This window comes from Bipolaris maydis (assembly GCF_028858645.1).
Source record: "Bipolaris maydis strain C4 unplaced genomic scaffold PSV08scaffold_13, whole genome shotgun sequence".
Classification (NCBI taxonomy): domain Eukaryota; kingdom Fungi; phylum Ascomycota; class Dothideomycetes; order Pleosporales; family Pleosporaceae; genus Bipolaris; species Bipolaris maydis.
The window spans coordinates 1,354,745-1,371,565 of record NW_027093869.1 but is presented as its reverse complement, the minus strand read 5'-3'; the positions used below and the strand labels follow the sequence as shown (position 1 = coordinate 1,371,565).

The 16,821-nt window shown below is 47.7% G+C and overlaps 5 protein-coding genes across 5 annotated transcripts; 2 read left to right on the top strand and 3 right to left on the bottom strand.

The window, feature by feature from the left end:
* The first annotated feature begins 648 nt into the window (after positions 1–648).
* On the top strand, positions 649–1,386 carry PSV08DRAFT_327244 (ankyrin repeat-containing domain protein). The gene has a single exon (XM_066092730.1). It carries the CDS (start codon positions 812–814, stop codon positions 1,334–1,336), a length of 525 nt encoding a protein of 174 aa, XP_065948542.1. The 5' UTR covers positions 649–811; the 3' UTR covers positions 1,337–1,386.
* Positions 1,387–3,966: 2,580 nt separating this feature from the next.
* On the bottom strand, positions 3,967–5,542 carry PSV08DRAFT_229320 (F-box domain protein; the record flags this gene model as incomplete). Its single annotated transcript, XM_066092247.1, has 2 exons — positions 4,416–5,542; positions 3,967–4,357 (listed from the first exon to the last, which is right to left on the bottom strand). The coding sequence occupies exons 1-2, from the start codon at positions 5,519–5,521 to the stop codon at positions 3,967–3,969; spliced, it is 1,497 nt and encodes a 498-aa protein (XP_065948541.1). The 5' UTR covers positions 5,522–5,542.
* A 1,216-nt stretch (positions 5,543–6,758) lies between these two features.
* PSV08DRAFT_411920 (uncharacterized protein) lies at positions 6,759–8,445 on the bottom strand (the record flags this gene model as incomplete). The annotated part of the gene is made up of 2 exons (XM_066093916.1): positions 6,759–7,298; positions 7,905–8,445. The coding sequence occupies 2 exons, from the start codon at positions 8,443–8,445 to the stop codon at positions 6,835–6,837; spliced, it is 1,005 nt and encodes a 334-aa protein (XP_065948540.1). The 3' UTR covers positions 6,759–6,834.
* Positions 8,446–10,582: 2,137 nt separating this feature from the next.
* PSV08DRAFT_404595 (uncharacterized protein) lies at positions 10,583–12,100 on the top strand (the record flags this gene model as incomplete). The annotated part of the gene is made up of 1 exon (XM_066093699.1): positions 10,583–12,100. The coding sequence occupies one exon, from the start codon at positions 10,583–10,585 to the stop codon at positions 12,098–12,100; it is 1,518 nt and encodes a 505-aa protein (XP_065948539.1).
* A 2,033-nt stretch (positions 12,101–14,133) lies between these two features.
* Positions 14,134–16,341, bottom strand: PSV08DRAFT_373798 (uncharacterized protein; the record flags this gene model as incomplete). Its single annotated transcript, XM_066093275.1, has 5 exons — positions 14,134–14,258; positions 14,288–14,586; positions 14,653–15,067; positions 15,122–15,507; positions 15,563–16,341. 5 exons carry the CDS (start codon positions 16,339–16,341, stop codon positions 14,134–14,136), a joined length of 2,004 nt encoding a protein of 667 aa, XP_065948538.1.
* Between the last annotated feature and the right edge of the window lie 480 nt (positions 16,342–16,821).

Here is a 16,821-nt window from a genome sequence, read left to right as displayed (position 1 = left end):
GACTTTGTCTTGGAATGTTCATATGCATACTGTAAAACAATTTCGTCGGGTTACTAGTCCTTGTATCTCAGCTATCTATAAGGATAAAATACTCCTCTAAACAGAAAAATACCAAAGTCTTCTTACCTTTATAGACTTCTTTACAGAAGACTTTTTCCTGCGGCGCAAGACAAACGCGCTAGTGCAGCCTCAACACAACGCTTTATCGCCCAAAATAGTAAGTCGTAGTCTTTCTGCAAGCCTTAGAAACCTTGCAGCGATGTCTGGCGGCCGCAAGAGTAGTGCGGTTGCCATGGCGTGCGGAACAGTGCAGAGTCGCTATCCCAGCTGGTACTTTCGCATTGCGCGCCTGCTGCTTTCAGTTAGCGTTGTTGCTCGCATGACTGTTACTATATTACAGTGGTTTGGGCTTGGCTGCTTATGTTATGCGGATGCGGATGCCAAGGCTTTAGGTAGCAGGCGCAGCAAGGGAACATAAATACGCCTAAACTGCCCTCTGCATCCGCCTTTCGTACCAACGACTCTCAAGCCGGCTACTCACGTCTTCTTCTTCTTCTTCTTCTTCCACCTTTCATTGAAGCAAGTTCTTTGATTTTGCGCGCGATGCGACACAGGCCTCACGAGGATAAGAAGGCGACAATCAAAAATCAAAGCAAAGTTCTACAAAGACGACGTCGAGACCGCCAGCTCGGTCGAACCCCTCAGCAGTCATCGTCACGCGAGACCCCGCCCACGCAAAACACGCTTCTCCTCAAACTTCCTGCCGAATTGCTGTGCGAAATAGCAGGATGTCTTCAGCTTAACGATCACAATGCGCTATGCCAAACATGCAATATACCTCTGCCAGACACTCACACGTCAACTATATCAGTGCGGCGGTACGAAATTAGCAAAGGCTATTCCAGAGAAGAACGGTGTACATGCTGTCTCTGCATGGATAAGATCTGGAGCTAAAAAGGGCACTGTGCTTTATGGTTTCACTGCATTAACTCGTGTTTCTATATGTTCAGACGTAAATATCATTGACATGGTACTTGCAACAGACGGAGATATCGAAAGTGTAGTCGAAAGCAATGGTCGCACACCATTATCGTATGCTGCGGAATATGGAGAACTGCAGAATGTTAAGAGATTGGTTGAGGCTGGTTGTTCTACGAATGTAGCCGCCAACAACGGAGAAACACCGTTGTCTCTAGCGGTAACGAATGGGCACCTAGATACAGTCAAATACTTACTTATTCAAGGCGTTAAGTTGAAACTTGACGGATTACTTCAAAGTAAAATAAGCGGCAACGATAAGATGGTCAAACTGTTAAGGAGACATGGAGTGCGGTAAAGAAGCTGAAATAGATAGTGTACGATACTTAGTAGGGGCAACAATAACCGAACATAGCGTGGATATCCCAATGTTTGCTCTACAGATGAGCGAGGCTGAGAAGCTTTGTGCGGGGAGGAGAGATCCAGATACGGTGGGCACGTAATATACCGGAAACAGTTCAGTTTCCACTTATTGTTTCTTCAGACCAACCCAATATGTTGACGTATCACTGACTAACTAGTTAACTAATTTGATTAGTGAGTTATTGATCTCGGAGAATAAAGGTAAGTTGCAAAGGAAAAGTCATATGGTGCCAAAAGCTTATCAGGTAAGCATCACAGTGATAATGACAACCCATAAGGTTAAGTACGACGGTCAGCAGATACCAAAGTAAGCAAAGCAACAGCAAATAGGGGAAAATAACTTTACGCCCCTGACCTGTCTATAGTACGAACAATGCTATCTATGTATTCCACGACCTATCACCACATCCGGGCCTCGGGCGCTCTCCTTGATTCGAGCGTTGGATCGACTGGTGTTTGGATTTCGGGCGCATCCCGTTCTCCATTACCTGTACTGTGCGCTTCCGGCACTATAGTTTTACGCTTCCGGCCACGCCTCTTTGTATCTGCTTGGCCTTGACCTGCCTCTGCAGCTGCCTTTGGTCGACCGCGCTTTCCTTTGCCTTGGGCTTCTTTGGCCTCTTTAGCCGCTTTCTTCCTCGCACGATCTGCCCGAATCATTTCAAGATCTTCATACATCACCACCCTCCCGTTTCCATCCTTTTCGACTTTCTGAAGAATTTCAGACTTTGTCTTACGGCGAGTCTTGGCTTCAATGTTCGCATCTCTGAGGATTCCGATGTAATTCTGGTCCAGTGCTTGCCGGGCAAACGATCGCTGGGCGGCATTGGCAAGCTTTTGAACGAGTCTCTTGTGACGAGCTTTACTTCGCTCGTTACCATCACAAGGACTATGCTTGATCTGATTCAGCAAACCTGTCAGGGCCTCTGTCGAAACGGGCGTTACTAGTGTCTGGGCTATCTCGTCTCGCACATCTCTATCTTCAGAAGGGTTTCCAGCAGTTGGGGGAGCGTCTGGCTTTGTAAGATCACGAAGGACCCTTGCTGGATTGAACGGAAACAGTCCAGCCTTGGCCCAGCCTGCAAGTATGTTCCTCTTAGTCATCGCCCTTTCTCTCGCCGGGCTATATATGGTAGTAAAGTGCTCTTTGTTGATGTTTGTTAGACCTCCACGGTAGAGTCGCTCGACTTGATCTCGATATGCTGTCTTCAATGGGCCAAACACCGACACATCACATGGCTGTAGCTTGTGAGAAGTATGAGAGGGTAGTCTGCACAAAGTAATGTTGTTTTGGAAACAGAACTCAAGAACTTCCAGAGTTTCATGCGTACCGAAGCCATCGCAGATTAGTAGGCGCGGTTTCTCATTCGCTCGAGCTTTAGTCTGGGGATCGAACACTTGCTTTATCCACTCAAGGCTAATAAAGGAGTCGTTGTAACCTGACTCAGATAGGGCATAAAACCATCCAGGGGTACGATAAGTCGTCCAGTTGCTCCTGTGGGTAGAGGCTGGCCAGATGATCATTGGGTTCAGCGACTCACCACTTGCTGACACGCATTCGATGGCGGTCACCATCGTCCGCTTAACGCCCGCACCTCTATAGTCTCGACGGCCATCCTTACCTACAAGGACTTTGACAGTGCGAAGCATGCTCAGCATGACTCCAGTCTCGTAACTACTCAACAACTCCGTCCGGGAATAGACACCAAAATATTCGCAGAATAGTCTGCACCCTCGTGCTACAACACAGCCGTGGGAAGGAGAGTCCTCCCGCCCTATATACTCCATCTGGCACACTTACTATTAGCCTCAGCCACCCCCTTACCACCTACATGCCGACCAATTAGATACAAGGTATCAGCTTTAGCCACCCCTGTAACACTCTTGCCTCTTTCGCGGGATGGTGTTACCATCTTGGGCAACACTTACGTGCAGGGACCAATAAGCAGCTCGGAAGATTGCAACCTAAGACGCTGCGCCGCAATCTCTCCATGTGAGTCACGTGATCTGATCTGAACATAATCAAGTAAGACTAGTTACAAGTCGAGATACCAAGCAAGCACATACTAGTTAGCCACCGCTGATAACAACAAAGTTCATCACTACTCTCTATAAGCGTAAGCTGGTCAGACGAAATGTTCAACTGCTGTGTGATGACCCTGAAATCCTAGTACTCCTGATTACGCTTACAGCCAGTAAGCAAGACTCTTATTCAACGCTCCTGGAATTCTGCTGAACCCTAACGCTAAGCCTAACAGAGTTTAGTTTTGTTTTGGGGGGGGGGGGGAGGGGGGGGCATTCCAGAACGTAATTAGGGCGCCTACAAACGCCCGCAATGGTGCTACAATCCTCTGCTACCTCGACGATTTTTACACTATTGTCTACGTGCCGCCTGCGACTGGGCTCCAATGCGCGCATGTCTCCTTTACGTGCGATATTTAGGCACTTGCTATATGGCCGAAAGCACGCAAGCTGGACATTACTAGCTCCACAACATACTATACAAAGAGCGTCTTGAGTTATACTTTACGCAATAAGATGTACCTTCTTCAGGCACGGGGGTGACTATATATGCGGCTGGAGCGAATCAATCACTTCCCCTCGAAGTACGCGTGCGACTACTGCGCTGTGATATGCTTCAAGCTCGCTTTCTTTGCTTTGCCATACATTATCCTTCACATCGAACATCATGCGCCTACAAACACCTGGCGCCCAGTCATGTATAGTGTCGCAGAGAGTCGAGAGACTGAGGAACTCTAGGCAAAGGCATTGCCCAATTTCTGTAAGAGTCGGCTCCCACGTATTCCGATAGTCTCCCAGTCGTACAAGAGACGTGGGTACAAGTGTGAGACAGCGAAGCGTATCCTTGTGCGCAAGTAGAAAACCCATCAATGTCTTCCGATCGGTCGCTATCTCGAGTTCAACGCTGCAGATCTGATTCCAACGCGAGTGAAGACTAAGATGTGAAAGTAGCATCATGGAGCCTCGCGCCTGTTCTCTCTTGGCTCCCATACGTTGGACGAAGATAGCCATCAACAAGTCTTCCGAATGCTAGGCTTAATTTTTGGAGTTTGGTAGCACTAATGAGAGAGCAAAGGACGAGCTTCGCTGCGGTCTCCATGCAGCCTGTCATTTCGTCATTATCAGACACACTGCAATCGAGACAAGTCAGATCAGAGAACGCGCACGCCATCGCTTGCAGCCGCCTATAGAGCAGCTTGATCTCGTCAGATTCTACAAGGCCAGTACGGGCGTCTGCGTCTGCTTCTGGCGAAGTCGCATGAATGGATCGACAGAGACGTGTTATCTTATGACTGCCGCTGAGCCTTAGAAGTTTCAAGCGCGCTGGTGTTGCGAAGGCTGGGCCGCCAATATACATGCTCATCTTCTGTAGCCTCTGGCCTTTTCCTCTAAAGTATGCGAGCCTTTCGAGCACGATCGACAATTGTAGGGCATCAATGTCTCCGTCTTCATCGTTATTCGTAAACCCAGCAATATAGTCGGGATGGAAATAAAGGTCTCGCCATCGAAGAGCCCATGTGTCGGTATCAAGAAACCTAGGCTCGTGCTCAAAGGCCCTTAAATTCGGCAGTGTCTTGAGGGCCTTGGAAAATTGAGTAACTGATACATTTCCTGCTTCTGCGTTTGCGATAGACTGAGCGTCTTTGTTTTGCAGCTCGCGGTCTGCATTGTATGCTTCGTAGAGCGCATTTTTCTCTTCTTTGGACAATCTGGCCCACTCTTCGTATGGCATGAGCTGACTACGTAGTTCTTCATCTTCGTAGTAAGTAGTATAACAGGTCTTCCATGGAATGTAATCTGGAGTGCCTGGCTGGTGTATGCCCTTCACCCAGGCGTCGAAGTCCGCAAACTTCCGGTATCCACGAATTCTGCGGAGCGCGATGGTCTTGACAAAACAGTTGAGCACAGAGTTCTGGGAAATATTATACAGGGACTCGCAGCCGTGCTCGCAGAGCTCAAAGTTAATCTCCTCAAAAAGTAGAGGCGTTGCAAGCCCGCTTAGGCTTCTGCAGGTCTGCCTGACCTGCTTCCATTCCCACACATCGGCGTATTCTAAAACTGAGATTAATAGCTCCGTTGGAAGATCAAGAAGTGACATTGCGCTGCTGTGTGTTGTATATGGTAAGAGCGTGAACTAGCACTTGGTAAGTAAAAGTGCGGGGTGTTGGTCTGTGCGCGCACCAAGACTAAATTTACAAAGGTTCCGTTCGGTGTCCGTGAGTCAACCGTACTCAGGGTTGACTTAGGGTAAGCATTGTTAAGAGCAAGGCCCTTGGGTAGAAGTGATACAAGACTTCAGGCGTCAAGAATTCTAGAGGTTGGTTTTTGCGGACGAAGCAACAGTGTTTTATGAACAAAGATTTCTCAAGTAACTTATAACTATATTGTACTTGTACTCGTAACTTAGATTGAACACATCGAGCTATAAAGGTTCGATGCCTATTGCTATATACTAAGGAGTGTGGCTTGCTCAATGTTGAGCACTGTTTTGCTCAATACTGAGTACTTGTGATTGGCTACTGTGCTATCTACTGATTGGTCGAAAGTGCTCACCACCGAGCACTGTGGGTTCTGCTCATTACTGAGCGCCTGCTTATTATTGAGCAGTCACGTGATTGTGGCACGGTAGGAAGGATTGCGGCACAGCGTTTTAGGTTAAATTTTTCAAACTGCTGACAGCTGCTAGGATGTAATCGCTGTGATTACTTTGTAAGTCCTTTTTAGATGGGTTCATGGATCGTAACAAGCATAGTTATTCCTAAACCCAACTGGCAGCGCAACCCCAAGTTAGCACGGGCCATACCCACGAACACTAACTCTCTCCCTTATTTTATCTCATAGCTCACGCTACATAGGTCGCATGATAATAAAATATAGTGCATTGAACGCGTACAAGCTTCCTATATATAAATTGAAAGTTGCATTTATTTTGAATATAATTCGGACGGTATTCTACTGCGAACTGGTGAGTGGATGAGCAGGGGTAAAACGCGCTATCCGACCATAGTTCACTTTGGACCATAATTCCGTTTGGCATATTGTGTAGGGATTGAGGATAGGGGTGAAGCTGCAATTGCTAAAGACAGTATCGAAGTAGTTACAAGTGAGACATGAACATAGTAATCAACGTCAGAGTAAGCATGGATCTATTTTAATACGGTCATTATTTTTATCTACGGAATGTTCTGTAGACAATATACGCTTTCCTTTTTTGCATTATACTCGCGCAACGCGCCAACCACAGGTTGGCGCTAGCCAGCTCAACGCAAAAGTCTGGCTCAACGCAAATTCTTGCTATAATCCCGACCTTGTTAGTAAATTATCACCGCAACCACGTCCAAAAAATTAGATCTATTCAGATGAAGTTGTAGATAGCGCCTAGATTGTCTATAGAGCCGAGTTTTATGGTGCTTAGGAACGTTGTGCTGCAGCCGCGCGCTGGATAAGTTCTTGACGAGCCTTACGCTCCGCTGCCTTGCCAACCTTTGCAGCTTCGTTTTTAACCCGCTGATCAATAGCAGCGCGAGCGCCTGCTGCAGTTAAAACTCCACCTTGTTGTACTTGCCGACGAGTAGCATTTTGACGCTCTTGACGCGCTCTTGCGACCGCAGTCACCTCCGCGAGACTACGTTCTGCTAAGGCGCGGTCGTCCGCGATCACCGCGGCACCGCGCAATACCCAGCAAATCCTATCCTGACTCACGTCAACACCATTAATTGTATCGTGTTGAAGAGCCTGAAGCTCGCGTTTAAAGGTTCGGGTTGAGGTAGGCGTCGGCGGGAGCGCGTCGTCGTCGTTGAGTAGGTCAACGGGGTGCCTAGAGCGGGGTGGAGGGGTTGATGGGCGGGGCAATTGGAGCTTTTTGAGTACTATTTCTGGGTTGTATGGGAAGATCCCAGCCTTCTCCCACGCGTGGAGGATTGTCCGTTGCTTAAAAGTAGCAGCGCGGATACCTTTAATTGCGTAGAGAAACTCAACTTTATTAAAGTCAGTACAGCCAGTACGGGTTGCCGCCTCAACAGCGCTCTTGTGATAGTGTTTAAAGGGTTGAAAACACACAACGTCAAGCGGTTGTAGGTCGTGAGACGTATGCGGAGGCAGCGTAAATAAGATAATCTTATGGTCGTCGGCGTAACGAAAAAACTCTACTGTACAGTGAGAGCCAAATCCGTCGAAGATAAGTAGTCGGTAGACCCCGCGCTGACGTCGTGATGAGTAGTAGTCGAAGTGTTTAAGCCACTCGAGTGAGAGCGTATCATTAGAGTAGCCAGTAGACGACAGCCTAAAGGCGTACTCGTCAGGTATATCGGTTTTAGTGTACCATTTCTCTAAGTGGGTACTACCCTTAAGGATTAATAGCGGCGGTAGTACCTCTCCGTCGCCAGAAATACACTCAATAGAGGTAATATAGTCGCGGTTTGTATCCGAAGCTGAGACCTGCTGCCGCTGCTAGTCCATAGTAATAATCCATTGCGACCCACCGCAGCCTATCCGGAAGCCAGTCTCGTCCATATTGTAGGTGTCGGCGGGGAGAATCCCATGACGGTACTTGATCTCCTTCACGGCATCAAAGTGTGCTTTATATGCCTCTTCAGCAGCAGCAGCAGTACGTGTAATCTCGCGAGGTTTTTGTTTAACTCGTCGACAGTCAGGATTACGCTGTAGCCATCGAGTAATAAAGTGTTGACCAACTTTAGGTGCATAGCCAGTAGGTTCTTCGAGATCAAGAAGATACTGAACGGCATTTTTAAGCTGTGGGACAAGTGCTGGCATGCCTAGCTGATCGCAGCGGGTAATATATAAGCGTAAAGCAGCCTCTGCCGCTGGCGTAAGTCTCATATTTGTTGGTGGGCGTTCTGATTTTGAGTTGCCGCCTTGAAGTCGTCGTCTGAGCCGATGATATGGCACTACAAAATCAAGCGCAAGATCAGTAATTTTCTGGGGATTTTTTGAATTATAAGCTGCACAAGCATTCTGTATACGCTTTTCAACATCTTCATAAGAACCAAATCGCGATACCATGTCACTCTTCCCCAACATCCAAGTGGCGGCCCAATCTGAACTTGACGCCGTCCTCGGCGTCCCCCCTCGCCTCCCCACAGCCGAAGATCTCCCTCAGCTCCCATACATCGAAGCTGTCGTAAAAGAAACATTCCGCTCGCATCAAGTCGCTCCCATGGGCCTCCCACATACAAACACCTCATCCGACACCTACTCTGGCTACCATATCCCACAGGGCTCCATCGTCCTCGCTAATATCTGGGCATTTATGCACGATCCCTCGACCTACCGTGACCCTTTCATCTTCCGTCCAGAACGTTTTTTGGGTCCCGAGGCGGAACCGGATCCAAGGCGTCATGTTTTTGGCTATGGGAGACGGATCTGCCCAGGGAAGCACATGGCAGAGAGGGCATTGAAGGCTACAATTGCGAGTACCTTGGTGGTGTTTAGTATAGAGAAAGAGGGTGAGGTAGAGACGACGTTTTGTCCAGGGTTGCTAAGTCATCCTAGCCCATTTAAGTGTAGCATTAGAGCCAGGTCGGGGGTGCATGAGGGGGTGGTGAGGGGGGTGAAGGAAAGGCTCGTGGCACAGGGGGACGGCAGGGGGGATGCGGAGGAGTTGGAGGGGGTGAGGTGGTAGAGAGGTAAGTAAATATTTGGGGGTGATTGACTGATATCTATGACTGATTCGCAGATTTCCGAACAAGGTCATGATCAAAGTTTGAAGTAGTAATGCTGCTGTAGTAGTGAATAGCATGGACCATTACAATTCGAGGATCACAATGCCAAGAGGTTTTCTCATTCTAGGGCGAACCTCCTAAACTCGCCCTCTGTGTCAGACTTCAAGCAGCAGCGCACGAATCGATGTGATTTGCGCAGTTGGAACTGAAATTGTACCAAACGCGCGCTTAGTGCATCCAATTTGATGGTTTGTCATGAGTGTCGCACCAAGCAAGCATTTAATTTACGCTGAGTACAAACTGCCATCTGGCGGTATCGAACCAAGGATGGCTATATTGTGGCACGATACGTGATCGAGCTCAAAAGATCAGAGGGGGCGACCCGCAATCGAGTAGATAGATGCAAGCTGAAAAGTAATCGCTGTGAAGGGATTGATTGAAGAAGGTGTCTATCTACGTACGAAAGAGTATCGCAATATATACTACGAGCCAGTCACGTGATACTGCACCACAATATTCACCTCGACGTCGTTGGACGAGCGCTACAACTTGCAGCACTGTACGAGCACAGTGGCCGGTCAGAGGACGCTATAGAAATATTAGAGGCCATTTGGCGGGATCGAACTCAGGTTAGCAAGATTCGCTCCGACGTAGTTACACTAGTTAGCACTGCAAGTTGCGGCGCTATACGAGCGGAGCGGACGGCTAGAGAATGTGATGAAAATATTCATTAATTAGTTAACTATTCTGTAGCAGACATCGAGCGCTAAGCCATATACGGAGGGTGAGACTGTTCAAAAACATTGCGCAGCTGTGCGCAGGGGTGAAGCCTGAATCGCTAATTACAGTAGCAACTGTACAATACACGGGCATGTATTCCTGTTGGCCATGAGTATTGCTAGCGCAATGACGTTAGGTACAGTCCTTGAAAACTGTAAATTGCTCACTCAAACTGATGACGCTCATAAACAGTAACTACCCAGCAGTTGGAAAGATGCGACGCTAGACGCTGTGCCACTATATATCTTCCCGACCGTGCCACGGCCACATGACTGTTGAGAGATGAATTCACCCTCTGCTCAGGCCATAGAGCTCGTCTCTCCGTCTTGCCCTGCCATCCTCGTGAGGCCCCTAGGTTGGCTCATCCCTGTCATCCGGCAGCGTCATCCGATGCCGCAAGCGAAAGGCACGGATCTGATCTGCTGATCTGTGGGTCTTGATGCTATAAAGATCTGTTAGTCTGTAAAATGATTGCTGCGCAGCGCTTTACCTGCGATCCTCTAAACTGCTTACTGGTTCTTGCATAGAAGCGCTTTCAGCGGCCGTATGTAACACGGCGTGTATGCATATACATACAGTAACTAGTGATGTGGTTTTATTAACCTCACCTCACAGCCACGCATAGTTAGTGCAGCGGCATTAGCCGTAGCCAAAAACAAATATTGCCATCTCTCGCTCTGCGCCAAACCGCGCGGAAAATGGAGCGTCACAGAGACATCGTAGAAGCAGTGCGCTCTCGCGTCCAATTCTTTTACGCCACGAAAGCAGGTTTCCGTATCTATCACGGCAGCACAAACAGCACACGGCACGCAGATTTCGACCGCAATGCCATTGTCGATGTCAGCACCCTCAATCACATCATCTCCATCAACCATGACACCAAAACCGCCTTGGTCGAACCCAACGTCCCCATGGACGTCCTCGTCCAGGAAACCATGATAGCCGGCTTACTTCCACCTGTCGTCATGGAATTCCCAGGCATCACCGTCGGCGGAGGCTTCGTCGGAACCGCCGGTGAAAGTAGCAGCTTCAAGTACGGCTTCTTCGACCGGACCGTGCTAAGCGCTGAAGTTGTGCTTGCAGACGGCACGCTCGTGATCGCATCTGCCTGCCAGAACGCCGACTTGTTTGAAGGACTCCGAGGCAGTTTCGGGACCCTAGGCGTACTGACAATGGTGGAGATGCAATTGATTCCACTGAAACAGATGGTCGAAGTAGCATACCATCCCGCGTTCTCGTTTGAAAATGCAACAGAAACGATGAAGTATCACGCGAGCGACTTGCGAAACGACTACGTCGACGGCATCATGTTTTCAAAAGGCACGGGCGTCGTTGTCACAGGTCGACTCGTCGATATGCCTACCTCTACGTCTTCCCATCTTCCCGTCCAACGCTTCTCAAGGCCGTGGGACGAGTGGTTCTGGATCCACGCGCGAACCGCCACGTCCCGCGGCATCGTTACTAAAGAACTGGTGCCCATCCAACACTACCTCTTCCGGTACGACCGCGGCGCCTTCTGGATGGGCATGTACGCCTACAGGTACTTCATGGTGCCGTTTACGTGGCTGACGCGCTTCCTGTTCGATTACTTTATGCACACACGCATCATGTATCATGCCTTGCATGCGTCGGGACATACAGATCGCTACATCATTCATGACATTGCATTTCCAGCTGATAATGCTGCGCCGTTTCTTGAGTATGCCGACGAGGCGTTTGGCTTATATCCTATTTGGCTTTGTCCGCTGCGCCGAGATTGCAGAGGCTCAATGGGGCATGCGAACCCGTTTAGTGGGCTGGTTGGCGGCAAGCAAGTAGACGGGTATGAGGGTGAGGGTATCAGTGTCGGGCTGTGGGGCCCGTATCCATCTAACGAAGCAGAATTCGTCCGTGCGAACCGTGAGATTGAAGCGAAGATGCGGGAGCTAGGCGGTTTGAAATGGCTCTACTCGCGCGTATTTTACAGTGAAGATGAGTGGTGGCAGGTCTACGACAAGCACGGGTATGACGAGCTCCGTCGGAAATACCACGCCACGTCTCTACCCTCGATATGGGACAAGGTCAAGGATCGGGGGCGGAAGCAAGACTTTGGCACGGGATTCAAGGGCTTGTTAAAGAGACTTGTGAAAAGTAATGCGTTCTTATCGGGTCTTTATGGTGTATACAAAGCGGTGAAGGGCGGCGACTACATGCTGAAGAAGCAGAAAGCCGCTTGAGGCCCGGCATTATATATAAGCGCACACGTGCATGTGAGACAGAGTGAAGGGGCTCGATAGTTCCTAGTTATATGGGGATAGATTAACTTGCAGGGACGAAACACACGCTATCCTAAGAAACAATAATTTTGTTTCGGATAGTTAATGTGTAGAGAGCAAAGCGCCTTCTTATACAGCCTATTAATCATCGACCTTCTCTCGCTATTCCCCTGCACATCGTTTTGAAAACGGATAGTTAGTAACCCACTACAACCCGGCGACGCTCCTTCTTCCATATGCACAAGTACAGCCGGTATGTGGTGGGCATGCAGCATCATCTACTAGAACTCCAATCGCACTCGATCTGTTCTATCACTCATTCGCCAAAACAAATCACTTAAGTTTCTAACACCAGGTATTTTATATCATACCTGACTATTTAAAACTTCGACACCTATAATCCACACATTTGTACTTCCAAACTCGAGATCGAACAATCATAATTTTCTAGACCCTTGTGATTAATTTAACGTAATTAGTTTACTCTATTCCATCTAACAGCTTACTCTACATAGGTTGCATGATAATAAAACGTAAGTTAGTGTGTAAGTAGTTGTAAATGCAAGAAGTATCTTCTGTTGTGTTGTATATGATGCTGAGAGCAAGTCTAAGTACAGTGGCATTAGTCAGTGGCTAACCACATGACTATACATATTACTTCTGAGCTTACATAGTGCACTGAACGCGCACAAGTTTCGTACATCTAAAGTGGAAGTTGTAGTAATCTGTTTTGAATATCGTTCTGACGGTACTTGCTACGGCGAAGTGGCGGGTAGGTAGGGGGTAAAACGAGCTATCCCACCAGAGTTCCGTTCCGACCAAAATTCGGTTTGGCATAATTGGTAGAGATTGAGGATAGGATTGAGGATAGGATTGTGGATAGAGTCGGTGTTCGTAGGCATGGTCCGTGCCAACTCACTATTGCGCTGAGGGCTTCATCTCATGATAATTCGAGCATATCCAACTGTAATTTTTGATGACTGGAGCGGAACCTGTAGAACGCTGCAGTTCAATCCGTTGGCAAGGGAGTGAAAAAATCGTCTGGAATGCGGGTGTTGGATGGCAGCTTCTGTATGACTTTAAGAGCAGACTTTGCGAGGTCTAATTCCTTGTTGCCGATGGCCTGAATAATGAAGTCGCGGGCTACTGTGGCAACGCGAAGGAAGTAGTCGTCTGGAATGCGGGTGTTGGATGGCAGCTTCTGTATGACTTTAAGAGCAGACTTTGCGAGGTCTAATTCTTCGTTGCCGATGGCCTGAATAATGAAGTCGCGGGCTACTGTGGCAACGCGAAGGAAGTAGTCGTCTGGAATGCGGGTGTTGTATGGCAGCTTCTGTATGAATTCAAGAGCAGACTTTGCGAGGTCTAATTTCTCGTTGCCGATGGCCTGAATAATGAGGTTGCGGGCTGCTTTGGCAACGTCAAAGAAGTCTGGAATGCGGGTGTTGTATGGCAGCTTCTGTATGACTTTAAGAGCAGACTTTGCGAGGTGTAATTTCTCGTTGCCAATGGCCTGAATAATGAGGTCGCGGGCTGCTATGGCAACGCGAAGGAAGTGGTCGTCTGGAATGCGGGTGTTGGATGGCAGCTTCTGTATGACTTCAAGAGCCAAGTCTGCGAGGTGTAATTCCTTGTTGCCGATGGCCTGAATAATGAAGTCGTGGGCTGCTATGGCAACGTCAAAGAAGTGGTCGTCTGGAATGCGGGTGTTGGATGGCAGCTTCTGTATGACTTCAAGAGCCAAGTCTGCGAGGTGTAATTCCTTGTTGCCGATGGCCTGAATAATGAAGTCGTGGGCTGCTATGGCAACGTCAAAGAAGTGGTCGTCTGGAATGCGGGTGTTGGATGGCAGCTGCTGTATGACTTCGAGAGTACCCTTCGCGAGGAAAAATTTCTTGTTGCCGATGGCCTGGATGACTTTGGCACAGACACGCGTGCACAACTTGTCGACCAAGTCACCCGGATCGGTCCATGCCATCACGCATCGGACTGCACTACAGGCCTTCAGGAGGGAATCGCTCGTCTGCACCAAGACATCTGCATAAATTCGAGACAACCTTTTGTTTGTGACGGTGAGATTTCGAACTTGTGCGATATTTCGAACAATTTCCAACAAGAGCTCATCAGGTAGTGCTAGTAGGCTGGTACCCATCTCGAGGGAGTTGGAAATCTTGATAACCTCATAGTGCTTCCGATTTCGCGGTGGATACGCTTTCTCAGCCTCTACAGGATCGATCTTGTCCTTATCCATAAGGTACTCGTACTTGTCTACAACGGTCCCGCAGAACTCAGCCCAAGCCTTGTCGAGATACTTGTGGGCCTTAGCTTGTTCATCGGGATTCAAGCAACTGTAGTCGATGCTCCAGCGAGCGAGCTGTTTCCAGCCATATAGAGACATACTTGGCGCGCCAACCATAACTTGGTAGAATTCGTGTGACATAGAATTGCTGCAGTAAGTAAAGTCAGCAATTATCACTAGGCTTTTCGACACTTAGGACAAAAATGGAAGATACCTGAATAAATTTGGGTTGTCAGTATTCACGGTACAGGGTATGCCTGCAGCTAGCAATTCTGGGTACGGGTGTTCCTTTACGTTTCTGCAGAGGTGCAAGAGCTCGTTTGAAATGGGGCACAACTCGATGCAGATGCCAGGGTTGGTTTTGTTTTTCCGAAACTTTTTTACCAGGTATGGGTGCTTCATTAGGGCGAAGGCGTGACCAACGCGCTTCGATTTGAGAAGCACAGCGTCGTAGAGATTCGAATTTTTGGGATCGTCGGAACCGCCAGTGTCCAGCAGTGTCTCACCAGCGTGGAACATGAAGGGTATCTCCACATTCTCCTTCTCGCACTTTTCCTGAAAAGCAATAAGTTGGTCCTTGTAAAATGCGATGGAGTTGGGCCGGTCTTCAGCGCCGACTAGATCGAATCCTAAAGATACTTTAGACACTAGGAATGTAAATTCGAGACTGTGACTTCAATTACCGCAGATTAGATATGGAAAATCTTTCTTGAGTAACATGCACTCCTGTAGCTTCCTTTCCATTGCGTCAATGCCTATTGATCGCGGTGCACAGTATATAATTTTGAGTCCAAACGGAAATTTCTCTTCCTCCTTTTTTTTCTCCAGATCTTTCTTTTTCCAGTCTATCGCTTTCTTGATGAGCTTCATTTGGGCAGCAAAATCAAGGCAATCTTCTGGCTTCCCGCTATCATCAGAGATAAATTTGTCTAGCAGCATCAGTCGTAATTCGGCATACATAACCTTTTCGTCGATCATCTGGTCGATGGCATTGCTTATGTATGATTTGTAAGCACTCTTCACCAGCGCTTTAGGTACCCTTATGGCTTGATTGAATGAAGCCCATGTCCTTTATTATTATCCGTTAGACCAAAACTTGATTAAAGATAGTTATATGTACATACCCATTGACGGTTTGGTCGGGGCGGTAAAATTCCTCTTGACTACGCAGCATCTTTGACATCAACCATTTCTCAGCCGGATATAGAGTTTTTAGTGATGAAGATCCAAAACGATGCGGTCCTCCCTTGCGGGAAGTCTCGGGCGCTTGATCCTTATACTTTTCCGGAAATCTTTTTTCAAATTTCTTTAGAAAATTACCCCAGCGCATCCAGATTTTCTTCTGGAATTCTTTATCTTTCATATCGCTATGGGTTGTGTTTAGGGGATAATCCTCGGAGAATATGTTTACTTTATGTTTGACGGTGGTCGAATCTAGGACGTTAAAGATTAACTCGGTTGTGTCCAATTGGCTTTCGTCCTCGATACGTTGAGTGCTACGGACGTACATGTTCTCCACTTCTCGGGCTTGGAAAAGAAGTATTTCAGGGTGTAGTTCGGCATTAAAATCCAGATGCAGAAGAGCTCCCTTCGGTACCATCTTGGATATCTCAAACAGCTTGCTTTGAGTGTCTATGCGTTCTTTATTAGTAAGATATTGGCCGCCCATATCCAGATTCTTATCATCTGGCAGCGCCTCTGATCCCAGGTTTCCAAAGGTAACTTTGCGTTCATACTCGCGAATTGCGCATATAATGGTGGCGGCTCTTTGTTCTACCTTATCTTGCTCAGATTCTAAACCAGGCTTTGGCCTTGCATCCCTGTCCCAGACACTCTTATTATCTTTTTGAACAAGCCTTTCTCTTTGTTTTAGGTAATCTTCAATGTTGATTTTAGATTCCATCCTCTTGTCGAATTTGGGTCGAAACTGTGTTTTTTCTTTGCTTTTGCGTCACCTCTGTCGGGCACATCCCGGTGATAACTGGCCTGCTCAAGTGTTGGAGATCCGTACTATTGACACACAAAAAGTCTTGTTTACTCGTAAATATAGTCACGAAAATTGTCCTTCTTCTGGAAAGTCTTGGTCAACAGCCTCCAGCGGCAATTTCAACTTCTTGTTGTGATGCGGGTGAAGTCTCAAGTATAACATTTGAATAATATTTTCATGGGGGACACTAGTGGTAGTTTTCGCTTACTATCTTTTTTGAATAGATGATTATTTACGTAGTTGTACAGAGTAGTAAAATGACAATAGTAACACCTTGAAAGGTTTAGAGAGATGTTGTAACGTACATGTTTCATCACTGCATGGCACCTTTTCGACTGATGATGGCGTATTGATTACAGGTCTGAGCATCAACTAGCGAACATAGTATAGCTTCTG

Coding starts and splice junctions, on each gene's coding strand:
- PSV08DRAFT_327244 (XM_066092730.1), top strand. CDS start 812: ATGCGCTATGCCAAACATGCAATATACCTCTGCCAGACACTCACACGT.